Genomic DNA, 14,526 nt, shown 5'->3' with positions numbered 1-14,526 from the left:
TGCAATGAGCGAATCGGAGTGTTAATGATTGTTATTAGTAGAGTGATATTCTGTTCTTGATTGCTCAATTTGAGATGAATTATTTGTAGTAAATATATCCTTAGGTCAGAGTTAATTTGAATTATGACTGTGTGTTTTGGGGTGTTTACCAGACATCTGTGTGCAACTGAAAACATCTGAGTTATTTGTTTGTATAATGCCCTTTGTTCTGTGTCATTATTTAGATCATAGTTTAATCTATGTGTTGTATTTAAAGTAGATTGCCACTGATATGCCAATTTCAGCATCATCAAAAAGAATCATATTTATGAATAATTGCATCCAACTAAGAGTTGGATGTTGTAGTTTTTTTTTTTTTTTCCCCTAATGTGAATATAGGCAAATATTTGCAATTAAAATGTTATCCACATAAATCATCTTAGTGGTACAAGTACTGATCTCTGGGAACCACTAACATGGTTCGTGGTTAGAAGTGAGAAAATATCTTTACCTTGTTCTCACTGTACTTAGGAGAATCTCTGACACAGAGCAAGTGCTTATTGAGTATGTAGTGACTGAAAGGGATTTCCAGATAGAAACCTTTTCTGCAAGGCCTGTGTCATTCATCCGGTCTGCCATGCCTTCCTTCTTATCCCACCACTCATATGACCGCCATCATCATGGCCTATTCACAGATTCCAGTTCTGCCCCATCCCTCCAACTCCACTACCATCACTTGCATTTGGACCTTTATTGCCTTTTACACAAAATGCTACAGTGTATTCCCTACGGAGCTTCCACCAAGGTTTTCCTCCTTCTCCCTCTGCCCCGCAAAAGATCTATGAGCATACACCTATTGGTTCCACAAATCTGATCCTTCTTCAGCCTTCTGCCAATTGCCTACAAAGAAATATTCCTTTTCTAGTTCCTTTGACCTTCTAGACCCTTTAGAATATGGTTCCTACCTGCCTCTCCAACTGCCTTTGCTCTGATCCCTTCCCCTCATCCTTACCTGTATTGTCAGGACTCAGCTCCCCATGGCACCGTGTTAGTTCTTGGCCTCTGCACCCTGGCCTGTGTCATTCCTTCGCCTTGGATACCCCCTGCCACGCCCGGCTCAACCCCCACATGTTCAACTCTTATCATCTTTCAAAATCCACTTGAGATGTTGGCACCTCCTTATCTGCTTTTTCCCTTAACACTTAGAACTATGTTAGTTAACAAATCATTTAAGTATTTAACTAACACACCAATTGTTTAACTGTTTTTTTCTTATTTTTTCTTTCTGTTATGTTTCTTGTCTTCTTAGCCTCAACATGATCAGCTATATTCAAACTCTCAAGCTGATGGTCAGCATTAATGTCCCAGTTTGGTCTTTGTGAAATTTATAGCATTTATTGGGTTGTGTCTTAGAGGACTATAAAAACCATGGAGCTAGAAAATACATTCTAAATCCTATTATGTCATATTTGAAAACACTGTCCAGCCATATGTTGTCCTGATGATACCATGGTGAATAAACTGATATTTTTTTTCCTGATTCTTTACCCAATTCATTATCTTACTTTATCATTGCATGAACCATTCCTTAGGGACACATAGGGAATAGATCAAACTTATTTTCTAATAATGCTACAAAAGTTTTTTTCTTAATCCTTGTGTTTTATTTCTTGCCTTAAAATGGCAGCCAGTTACATATAAAATCTTAAGTTGATATCTACCTTTGACAGGATACTGGATTCGTGACTAAAAACTATGGACATATGGACAAATCATTTGTCAACTCTTTCAAGAGCTGTAGTCACAGATAGTCAGCACAGTGTAATAGGGGCGGCATAGACTTTGGAATTAACAAGAGCTTGTTTGAATCCACATGGTATCTCTTACCAGTTGTGCATCTTAGCAAGTTCTTTGCTTTTAATTTTTGTGATAAAAATACACATGACATACAATTTCCATCTCACTTGTTTTTAAATGTATAGTTCCTGAGTGTTAGGCTTGGTTGCTGTTAGGCTTGGTTAGCTAATCTCCAGAACTCTTTTCACCTTAGGAAAGAGAAAATCTGTACCTATTAAACATCTCCTCTTCTCCTCTCCTTCACCCCTGGCAACCGCAATTCTACATTATGCCTTTATGGATTAACTACTCCAGCTGCCTTGTATATGTGGATTCACATACAGAATTTGTCTTCTTGTGACTGGTTTATTTCATAATTTCCTCAAGGCTCATCCATATTATAACATGTGTCAGGATTTCCTTCCTATTTAGGGCTAAATAGTATTCCACTCTACGGATAAGCCTCATTTTAATTACTCATTCATTTGTTGATGGACACTTAGGTTGCTCAACCTTTTGTCTACTGGGGATGATGCTGCTATCAACATGAATGTAGAATCTGTTTTTATAAACTCTCTGGGTCCAGATTACCCATGTACAGAAAATGGGCATCATTATAATGCAATATAATGAGAATTGAGTAAATTATAAAAAAGTATATTCTACCATTCCTAACATAGTTTAGGTTTTAATAAACGTTAGTTGCTAACAGTAATAGAATTTTAAATGTGAAGAGAAATTTGGTCTGATCAAGGATTTTCTAGATGTTATTCTTACCAGTAGTGATAAGAGATGATTTTAAAATAGCTTATAAATATTTTTTAAGTTTTAATAATGCTTCATTTATTAAATAGAATACCATAGGAATGTAACTAGCATAACAGGCTCATGATAATGTGACTATTGGTGTTTAGGAAAAGGCTAAACTGTGTGGATCACCACAAACTGTGGAAAATTCTGAATGAGATGGGAATACCAGACCTGCCTCTTGAGAAACCTGTATGCAGGTCAGGAAGCAACAGTTAGAACTGGACATAAATAGGGAAAGGAGTATGTCAAGGCTGTATCTTGTTACCCTGCTTATTTAATTTATATGCAGAGTACATCATGAGAATCGCTGGGCTGGATGAAGCACAAGCTGGAATCAAGATTGCCAGGAGAAATATCAATAACCTCAGATATGCAGATGACACCACGCTTATGGCGTTGGTGAAAGCAAAGAAGAACTAATGAGCCTCTTGATGAAAGTGAAAGAGGAGAGTGAAAAAGTTGGCTTAAAGCTCCACATTCAAAAAACTAAGATCATGGCATCCAGTCCCATCACTTCATGGCAAATAGATGGGGAAACGGTGGGAATAGTGGCAGACTTTATTTGGGGGGGCTCCAAAATCACTGCAGATGGTTACTGCAGCCATGAAATTAAAAGACACTTACTCCTTGGAAGAAAAGTTGTGACCAACGTAGATGGCATATTAAAAAGCAGAGAGATTACCGTGCCAACAAAGGTCCGTCTAGTCAAGGCTATGGTTTTTCCATTAGTCATGTATTGATGTGAGAGTTGGACTATAAAGAAGGCTGAGCACCAAAGAATTGATGCTTTTGAACTGTGGTGTTGGAGAAGACTCTTGAGAGTCCCTTGGACTGCAAGGAGATCCAACCAGTCCATTCTGAAGGAAATAAGTCCTGAATATTCATTGGAAGGACTGATGCTAAAGTGGAAACTTTAATACTTTGGCTACCTGATGCGAAGAACTGACTCATTTGAAAAGACCCTGATGCTGGGAAAGATTGAAGGTGGGAGGAGAAGGGGACAACAGAGGATGAGGTGGTTGGATGGCATCACGCACTCAATGGACATGAGTTTGTGATGGACAGGGAGGCCTGACTTGGTGCAGTCCATAGGGTCGCAAAGAGTGGGAAACAACTGAGCGACTGAACTAAACTGAACTGAAAGTCAATGTTTATGTGTTTTTTTGTTCAATCAAGTTCATTTATTAAAAAATAGCAAAAATGATGGAAATGGAACATGACTATCTGATGCTTAGAAACACCAATATGGAAAATGAGTAATCAGACCCAGCATGGAGCTTTTATTTCCCCCCCTTTCCCATTTCCTGTTTTGTTATTATTATTTTTTTTTCTTTTTGTCCATTCAAAAAGTATTGAGTTTAGGATGCACTCATTCAGCTCGTCTGTTGATATTCTGGGACTCATACAAAATAAGGCTGAATGCTAAACATGAAGTCACTTCTTCTGCAAGACTAGTGATGGAATAAATCACTCCAAAATAAATTCCACCAAAATCACTCAAGTTTTCTATACTCTGCAAGCACATATCTCTTGACAGGACACATCATGATGAAGTATATTATCTGAACTGCATCAAATGGAGCCTGTCCTTTTCTGGTGCTGCTAGGCCATGGGGAATCACAGACTTTGGTAACTGTTCTCACAACAGTGCATTCATAACATTTGGATGGAGCCCCCAGAACATAGTCATTAGGAACCCTAGGCAACTGCCATTATGTATGTTTTGTTATATAAGCTTTGCAACTTGAATGCTCTGAGCTGACCTGAACTCCTTGTGAATATCAGATCACAAATTTTAAACGCAATGTGGAATAGTATGAAAGAACAGACAGGAAGCCAAAGAATCTGCAGGGAATAGTCTTGTTTAGCATCATTAGTCACCTCAGTGTATCTGTGTGGTCTCCCCATGTGTAAGTCCAGCCACCTCTCCCTCATGGCATGAGTCAGCGATATCTAGAAATGTCTCAGCATGGCCAATCTTTTATATCATTTTCCCGTAACAAATTCAGTTAACCAAGTTACATTTTGTGGCTAAATCTACAAGTACAATGTATTTCAGCACTGTTTCGGGCAATTGTGATGTTGTTGCCAAATGGATAATATTATGTTTGCTGTTTCGTGATTAAGAAACTGACTTTTCAGTGCCCTATGTTGCTCTTGACAAATGCTACCAAACCCCGCTCCTCCTGCATCTAGTGTTCATGCTGCTGCTGCTGTTGCTAAGTCGCTTCAGTCATGTCTGACTCTGTGCGACCCCATAGACGGCAGCCCACCAGGCTTCCCCATCCCTGGGATTCTCCAGGCAAGAACACTGGAGTGGGTTGCCATTTCCTTCTCCAATGCGTGAAAGTGAAAAGTGAAAGTTACGTCACTCAGTGTGTCCGACTCTTAGCGACCCCATGGACTGCAGCCCACCAGGCTCCTCCATCCCTGGGATTTTCCAGGCAAGAGTACTGGAGTGGGGCACCATTGCCTTCTCCGCTAGTGAGAGGAAACTAAATTATAAATCCACGTTTTTAAACCTCAGAGAGTTTCATTAATTATGTAATGGAATTCTCATTAACGTTTTAGTGTTTTGCCTTATTTTTCTCAAAAATTGATTTAAACTTGGAAAACGAAGACTAAAATATAGACTGTTTGCTGCAATTTTTCATGTGTGTAGCTATTACTTCATGGGAATAAATCTAAGTAATCTTTATTTTTGATTGCCTCCCATTTTGCTCGTCTCATCATACATGGCTGGCTTAAAAATCATCTGCACTTCATTTCCTACAACTTTAATCTGCTCAGTTGGCAATTTCTCTCAGCCTCTGGATGTATGAAACAGGACACACTGCCTGCCTTTCCTGGCCCATCAACAGGCAACCCTCTAGTGGTGGATAAAAGAATTTCTTTATCTCCAGTATCAACAAGTTTTCCAAGACATCACTGTGGTGATGGTGGTTTAGTTGCTAAGTTGTCTCCAACTTTTTGCGATCCCATGGACTATATAACCTACCAGGCTCCTCTGTCCATGGGGTTCTCCAGGAGTGGGTTGTCATTTCCTTCTCCAGGGGATCTTCCCAACCCAGGAATCAAACCCATGTCTCCTGCATTGCAGATGGATTCTTTACTGCTGAGCCACCTGGGAAGAAATGCCCTAAAGTGTATCATGAATATGCTAAAATGAATTGTCTCACAGTGTTCTGGAAATGACTTTGTAAAAGGAAATTTAGCTATTCTGTTATTTTTTCTGATTCTGCCTATGCACTATGAGTTACCAAAGAGATTCTGCCTTACTTCTGCCGCCTCCTTTATCTATGTGTCGTATGTAAAATATCACTCCATGCTCAAATCTATTTTGCTTTTCTCATTCTGCATTTCAAGCTCCCAGTCAGCCACCAGGAAATGTTGTTTGGAATGCTACAGACACGAAAGTGTTGCTTAATTGGGAACAAGTGAAAGCCATGGAGAATGAATCAGAAGTAACAGGATATAAAGTAAGTGGTATAATTCGCAATGCTTTCTTTTCCCACTTCTGATAGTACTTTTCAAAGAAAGCTAGATTTGAACAGTTTTTTGTTTGTTTGTTTGTTTGTTTTTTCCCTAAATGTTGATGGTGTGGTCTTTATAAACTACTTTTGACATACAGATATCAAGCTGTTTGTGAAAAGAATATTTTTCCAAAATGCCTGATTTCTTAAATATAAATTTAAGTGAAATAATTGTGCTCATATGGGAATTTTAGGCCAAATGTTGGTAAAGCGTTTGTTGTTTCCTATTTCTGATACTCATCTATATACTACTTAAAATGAATCCATAGTTTTGGCTCTGATTCCTTGGTCTGGTGTTCAGGTCCTTGCCCCGTCTCTGAAGCCTTAGAAATACCCAACCAACTGAATGTTTCTTGGAAGAAGTTCAGTCTCCCCACCTCATTGATTTTGAGGATTGGATGAGTCTTACCATGTGCTGACCCTTCATCTAAGATCTATGATAGATCTATGAATGCAGCAGATACTGTAGTGGGTATAGAAAAACAACTGATATAAATGAAGTAACATCAGGGGAATAATTCTGATGAAAAAATAAAAGCAGGCAGTAAAAAAGATTATGTTTGTTCATGCATTTTAGGTTTTCTATAGGACTAGCAGTCAAAATAATGTGCAAGTGCTGAACACAAATAAAACTTCAGCTGAACTTTTGCTGCCCATTAAAGAGGACTACATTATTGAAGTTAAGGCCACAACGGATGGCGGGGATGGGACCAGTAGTGAACAGATCAGGATTCCAAGAATAACCAGTAAGTCGGTCGAAGTCAGTGTCTCAATTCCCAGCATCAGTTATGAGCCTGCAAGAGAGAGTCTGTTTGCGCACAACCCACCCCGTCTTTTTTCTTTTTTTTCCTACTGTGTCTTTTGTCTGAATGCTGAGAAGGTTTTAGAATATGAGAAGTGAGGGAAGGAGGAATTCCTCAAGAGTGCTGCTAAGTAAGGAGAATGATAAGAGCCGAAAGACAGGAAAAAAAAAAAAAAAACCCTTGAGAAATGTTTAGCAAATGTTATTAGTTTAACTTTTGTATTCTGAGCTTTGCATAAATTTGCCTTTGGAGTTCCATAAAAATAGAATTCTTTTTCTCAAGGGCAATGTTGAACCCACAAAACAATTTTAAGATCTTTAATATTCCAGTTGTTTGCCTCCTAGAAATTATAGATATGTCTTATCAGTTCTTTACCAAGTAGAAATTTTAACATTTTTAAGGTCATAACCCACTTTTGGCCAAACTGAAAGACACTTTCTAAACAAATTCTTGGTTTCTGATTTCAAAGGAAGTTCATACTTACTTTTCCTTTCAAAGTCCACATGAAGCCTACTTTATTACAATATAAAGTTACACTTTCAGAGTTGAGGGAAACAGACTTTTCATACATATTTTATCAGTGACAGCGGTAGAACACATTTTATCTTTTCTTTTAAATCTCAAGTGTGGAGTTTTGGGGCCTCATTTAAGTACCGCAGAAGCCATCCTGTCTTCATACTTTATTCTCTGGTCCTTAGTAACCTAAATTACTTTGTTTCCTTTCACTGAACTCTACCTAATCTATAGTCTTAGACATTCAAAATTAAAACCCTTATCTGTAATCTTGGAAAACAAAATGGGACATCTTTAGCAAATATAGAGAAAGGGAGATGTGGAAATTTGGAAGAATTTTATCTTTTCATGAAAGCATAAAGACTGCAATACTTAGACCAAAAACAAACAAGTAGCCATGTGAAGAAAATGCGAAATGTTTATCTCAGAACTGACTTCTGCAACATAAAAATCTGTAGAAACCATTTAGGACTACAGACATTTTTAAAAGTGTATGCACTTCAGTAGAGCAAAACCAGAAATTAATTTAAGCTTATTATTGGTAATATTAGTGATAATATTTAAGTTTTAAAATTAAGATTAAGATATTCTGTCCTATTTCTACGATAGCTCAAGGTTCAGAGTTAAAATTACAATATGGCCAGGTACTTTTGTGGTAGTCAAGTGGCTAAGACACCACACTCCCAATGCTGGGGGCCTGGGGTTCGATCCCTAGTCAGGGAACTAGATCCCACATGCCACAGCTAAGAGTTTGCATGCTACAACTAAAAATCCCGCGTGGGGATGTCCTTGGTTTGCATGCTGCAACTGAGAGTTTGCATGCCACAACTAAAGATGCCGCATGCCATAACTAAAAGACCCTGCATGACGCCACTGAAAATTCTGCATACTGCAACTAAAGACGCCACAGGCCGAAATGAAAAAGATGCTGCATGCTACAGCTAAAAGACCCAGCATGGGGACTTCCCTGGTGGTTAGCATGCTGCAGCTAAGAGTTCGCATGCCGCAACTGCTGATCCTGCATGCCACAACTAATGAACCCATGTGCCGCAACAAAGACCGAAGGCCCCGTGTGCCCTCAACTAAGATCCGGTGCACAGCGTGGCCAAAGAGGAACTGTCAACAGGAATGGGTTCTGTGTGTTTGCAGGAACAGACATGATTTTAGCATTTGAGGGCTGCCATCTCAAGAGTAGCCTTTTCCTCTGACATCTGCCATCTTGCTGAGCATGCATAGGTTGCCGGTCTTAAGTGCAGACAAAGCCATCTCTAGGAAAATGGAGCTTGTTACTGATTGCTTTTTTAAGATGTTGTTTTATATTATACATAACAATTTATGTACAAATGCACAAAAGAGAAATAAACACAGATTTTTCAGAACCCTTCTCTGATGAAGCTTTAATTAAACCATTGAATTAGCTCAAAATTGTCTGTAATAGAGTATAGTTGTTTTCAAAATGATTAAGTTGCTTTTCCACTTTCAATTAAAGTTAAATAATACTAGATAAACAAAACCCAGAATCATTTAAGAAAGCTTAAGTACGTCAGGGTGTTTATAGATACCCATGGCAAATAAAATCGGCTACATTGATAAATAAACTGAAAACTAATGTTAACTTGTGGTAGTAAATTAGGTCCCTGATATGATTTGCTTATGATTGGAAAGACTTTGCTTTTGTCCTGGTTGCTTAAATTGGTGCAGTTCTCATTAATGAGCTGTTTATCGTCTTTGACAGATATGGATGCAAGAGGTTGTACGTCAGCCATCTCCACTGTCTACCCTGTGTCAAGTTATGTCTCTGTAATAATGTTCTTTATTGTAAACACCTTGTGGTGATAGTCATTTTTAATTATTTATTGGAAAAGAAGTGCTTTCATGAAATCCAGTGATGATGCATGGTTTTTTTTCAACTGTATTTTTAAATTTCTACATAGGTAAAATATGAATATAATAGAAAAAAACAGTAAATCCCTTTAGGGGACTCTGAAATGCCTTAATATTTACTTGATAAACCAAAGGAATTTATATATTACATCCACCCGATTTTTGATAGAGACATTCTTAAGCTATGATTTGAGGCCTGCCTGTGGATGAAGACTCACATGCCACCATGTGTATGCATATGCAGACACATGCATGGCTGTGGTGCTTTTAGGGTTTTTTTTTAATTAATAGAGAAAAACTCATGTAATCCAAATGCTTTCTTCCCATTGTAATAGCACTATTTGGAAGATATAATTAATATTATTTTGAAATGCTCATTTGAAATACTCAAGGATGAAAAATTACATTTTAAAATTTACCCTGTTTGGAAAAGGGTGCATGTGATTCAAAAGAACGTTGTTAGAGATGCTCCGCTAGAATGTGGAAGTGTGCTATTTGTTCAGGTAAACTAGTGAGTGTTTGTGAGATTGTTTACAAATCACTTTTCTCACTCTGCTTCTCAATTACTCATCCCTAAAATGTGGAGATAGTAATACCCATCTTATCTGCCTCTGCCCCGTACATTACTTACTAAAAGATAAAGAAGGAAATCTGAAAGTGCTTTGTTACCCCTAATGCACTAAGCCTGTACAAAATATTAGTGTGAGTTTATTTAATAATATTAAAGTCATGAGAACCTGTCATATTTTTAAAGTTTGCACTTTAAACAAAGTTTTCATTGTAGGTAATGCTTTCTCTTTCATTCCATGATATTATTTTGGCATGATCACATTCTATCATTTTCTCAAAAGTTTTAAAAACTGAAATAAAATTAAAAGGAATAGTTTCCTTCATACCTATGAACAAGCTTTCAGGTTTTATTAAAACCTGGTGGAGGAAATAAGAAATGACCTGAATCTTAACCCATATATTATACAAAATTCACATGATCCTTCATTTCCAATTTTTTATTCCATTACGGGACTCTTTTTTGGATGGTGGAGATGGTTTTTTAATGAAGTCCAACAGTCTATCAGAGTGAGTCTGGCAGAATTTTTAGCTCCTGAGCTAAATTTGTAATAGAACCATGGCCATGCTGCTGACTTTGATATGTATGACTCAGTCTCTCAATGCATTGTGTTCAAAGGATTGTCAAAGACATGACTTCATAGCAATATGTTAAAAATATAAGAAAATCAGCAGATTGAGTGTTAAACATTGCAAAATCAATTTTTTACCTATTTCCAACGGTTTCACATTTTGCAGGAACTTGTTCTTTGCAAAGATACCTGAATTTGAAACCAACAGATATCAAAAGAGAATACATATTAGCAAAATTCTGATATCACCATAAAGCATTACTTTACATTTAGAGATTCCTTTTAAGATAACATCATTATACACAAAGAAAAAAATATTTATAACTTTTCTCTGGAAGTTCTGTATATAGTGTATATATCTAGAAAAAAATCTGAACAAGTAGATTTCATATGACCATTGTTATTTCAGGTCAAAAAGTGGGGGAACACTTCCTCCAATACCTGTATTTTATGCAACATGTAATGGAGTTGTACCTTTTTATTACTTAGTAATTCCTAGAATATGTTCCTATAGTTTTCATTTTTCAAGATGATTAATCTCTTGTTTCATGGTGTTTCTAGAAATATATCTCCATGAGATATGTACTTTGTTTCATATTGAAAAGTATGACATTTACCTTTAAATTCCTGTGTGTGTATCCTATGGTTATCTGTATGTATTATTTTTTATTATTCTAATAAAATTTATAAAAAGCAAATGCCTATGTGTGATTAATTGTGTTATGGTCAAAAAGAACATTTTAAGGGAGAAATAAGAGGGCATCATAATAGTTGTTCTGATGCTATCATTTCTTATATTTTTCAGTCTACTTTTTGTCTTTCTATCTTTTAAACTTTTATCTTTTTATAATCTCATGACAGTAGTTTGAGACAATGCCCTCTCTATTAAAGGTATTTCAGCTTTGGGTAGATGGGAGAAAAGAGAAGCAGAAAATTATCTTATTGAATTATGGTATTTAGTTTCTTCTGATTTTATTTGGTTGATACAGCTACTCCCACTTTTTTGACAAATATCTTCTTAATATTGGTGTCAATTTATCAACTCTCATTAATTTTCTCCTTGGTATCAGGGTTAGAGACTTGCTTCTAAACAATCCTTGTGCTATAATATACACTAAGTATTTGAATACATGCAGTAGGAAAAGATTGATTTTTAATTAGTAAAGAGTTTTAAATGTTATCATCGATGTAAGGAAAATTAGACATGAAATAATAATTCAATCATTTTCTTACATGAAAACCTAAGGTATACTTAGAGGCAGGAGAATTCAGTGGAAAAAGTATGTGTAGGGCTTCTGCCAGGGTGTGAGAATACATGTGTGTGTGCACACATATGTGTGTGGCTCTGATTTTAAGTCTAGTTGTACCAGTTGTATTAGTGTAACTTCAGCTTCCCTGGTGGCTCAGTGGTAAAGAATCCACCTGCCAATGCAGAAAAAATGAGTTTGATCCCTGGGTCAGGAAGATCCCCTGGAGGAGGGCACGACAACCCACTCCAGTATTCTTGCATGGAGAATCTCATGGACAGAGGAGCCTGGCGGGCTCCCATCCACGGGGTTGCAAAGAGTCAGACATGACTGAGAGACTGAACATGCAAATAAAGGTCAAAAAACTGGGGAATGTGCAGAAACAGATTAGACCATCCAAACCAGCCCCAGTGGTATTATCTTCTCAGGGGTGTCAAATCTTCAGTGACTGCTCTTTGTGGAAGTTTCTACTCTTAAGAAAATGGCAGTTATTGGTGTTACCTGTTGAGAGTTAGGAAACAAAATGATGTGTGTGAGTGCCTAGAATCATGCCCTTATTATTCTTCGTATCAGTAGCTAACTATATGACACTGGAAGACAAAAGACAATGTTCGAAGGTGGCCTTATATATGTTCAGAGCTCTCCTTTGGTCTCATTCTGCTGAGAAGAAAGGTACATGATTCCAGGAGTTCCTAGAAGAGAGAGTAAAGTGATTCTAGAATCAGATTAGCTTTTCATCATCATGTAATATTGATGCTAACTTGTCTTCACTCTCTAGGTGCCCGATTCTGCGGTAAGCTCTCTATCTTTTCTCAATTCATCCACACAGCCATCTTAACTAGATACCGTTATCCAGCCCTTTCTACAAATGAGGAAACCAAGGTTCAGGAAGATTAAGGACACTGTACTAGATCATCCCAGCAGGGACACCGTTAAAAGGGATTCTAGCCCAGGCAATCTGGCTGCAACCCCTGAGGCTGAGGCATGATTAGGTTTTTAATCTCTCTGAAAATCAGATCCATTAGATTTAGAGATCCCAAATAAGTATCTCTAATGCCAATTTGTGGTATACTTTGTTCTGCTGCTATTATTGATAATTCAAGTTGGAGAACCAAACACCTAGGAAGACTTCTTTTAGGTATTGTGGATTTTGATAGTCTCTAATTCTTACATGGAAGGCTATCCAATCTAAAATTGACCAAGTGTCAGAATTCTTTTAGTAAAAATTACGAAAATATTTTTCTGTTTTAAAAATATTTTTCAAGCTGTATGTTTAATTTTCTTCAGACATTTTTAAAATGAAAATGGTTTGTGTTGATTTTCAGTAGTATTACCATTTTCAATGAAAACCTAGGAGTATAGTTCAATTAAATAAAGAAAAATTATTAGAGTGTTACAAGTTTTATTTCCTAATTAAAATCACCCCTGCTGTTTCATATTCTTATAATGACATCTCTTTTTAAATTTAAAATTAATCTTAACTGGTTTCATTTTTTTCCAAAGTATTTTACCCTTTTTAAAAATGAAAATTGCACTGATATTCATTATCATTTGGATACACTTCAGTAAATATTGGAGGTAAAATCACCAGAACAGCAATTACAAATTTAGCAATTAGTAAATTGTACCACTCTTTTGAAAGAAAATATGTAAACAGATAGGACTATAATTCTTTTGAATGGTCAGGTTTTCTGCTGTTGTTTTTATTTGAACCCTGTCCTGATTTAATGTCTTGGTTTACATATAGGTGATAATTACCTCTTGAACTTGCACCAGAATAATACAGAATTAAATTTGTAAGAAAGGGTTGTTTCTATTGATTGTCAGCATTCATTCTTATTCTTGAATCTTACTTTGCCTGCCGAAATTATCTTGCAGGCTGATGATTCTACCTTGATCAGTAATACCATGGGGAAGGAAAAGAATTAAATCCTGTATAATTGGATGTTACCTGGGAAAAGTCAGGAAAAAAAAACAGAGACAAGTGATAAGAATAGCAAATTAGTAGAATTATTTTACCATCCATCAGACAGTGGAATGGGACAGACTAATGTAAATGCCCATGCTAATGTGAAGTGTTGGTGGAGACTGGCTATTGATGAAGTGAAGGATCCATTCAGTGTGATTGGTGTTTTGACTTTTCCAAAGCCTTCAGACAGGAATGGCTGCCCTTGCAAGAGTAAGTTTCAGATTCACATATGGAAATGCTCATTGGGATCATAAACTGTGGCACAATAAGTACACTCGTCATTGTGTGCAGCTCCTATTCAGATGCTCAGCACCTAACAGTTGAGTGAACCATTTTGTCTCACCCTTGCATATCTTACTTACTTACTTTTTTTCTCCCATGCTGCCCCTGGAGACATTAAGATATGCCAATTAGGAGACTAAAATGCATTTTAAAATGTATTTGAAATAAAAGCAATAGATCATCTCTGTTGGGAAAGTTGACCAAATTGGAAAGAAGGAAGTGTGACATAGTGGTTAAGAACATTTGTTCTCAGTAGTAGGTCTGTGTTGGAACCCTAGGCATGTCTCTAAAGAACTGTGTGACCTTGTGCAGGCAGGTTAAACTTTCTGAGATATGATGCTTATCTCTAAAAAGACAACAATGAACGGAAGGACCTGCCTTGGAGAATAGTCATGATAAGAGGACATGATCCAATCACAGTAAGCTTTCATCATGTTAGGTTAATGAGTACTCAATAAGAGAGTCTAATAATAATACTATTATGATGATTGGGTTTTAAATGCTGAATTATTCTTCAAAGTTACTTGCAAA

General features: G+C 36.8%; 1 protein-coding gene across 6 annotated transcripts in view; it reads left to right on the top strand.

Annotated features, from left to right (window-relative positions):
* CNTN3 (contactin 3) overlaps nucleotides 1-11,195 on the top strand; it is a 399,245-nt gene extending 388,050 nt beyond the window's left edge. For all 6 annotated transcript variants that reach the window (XM_027522607.1, XM_027522610.1, XM_027522611.1 and 3 more), the window contains 3 exons: nucleotides 5,992-6,104; nucleotides 6,736-6,904; nucleotides 9,210-11,195. In XM_027522607.1, coding sequence (XP_027378408.1) covers nucleotides 5,992-6,104; nucleotides 6,736-6,904; nucleotides 9,210-9,310 — 383 coding nt within the window. In that variant the 3' untranslated portion in view covers nucleotides 9,311-11,195. The remainder of the gene's footprint in view (nucleotides 1-5,991; nucleotides 6,105-6,735; nucleotides 6,905-9,209) is intronic.
* Nucleotides 11,196-14,526: the final 3,331 nt, after the last annotated feature.

This window comes from Bos indicus x Bos taurus, chromosome 22, assembly GCF_003369695.1.
Source record: "Bos indicus x Bos taurus breed Angus x Brahman F1 hybrid chromosome 22, Bos_hybrid_MaternalHap_v2.0, whole genome shotgun sequence".
Lineage (NCBI taxonomy): Eukaryota > Metazoa > Chordata > Mammalia > Artiodactyla > Bovidae > Bos > Bos indicus x Bos taurus.
This window is presented reverse-complemented; position numbering and strand designations above follow the sequence as displayed.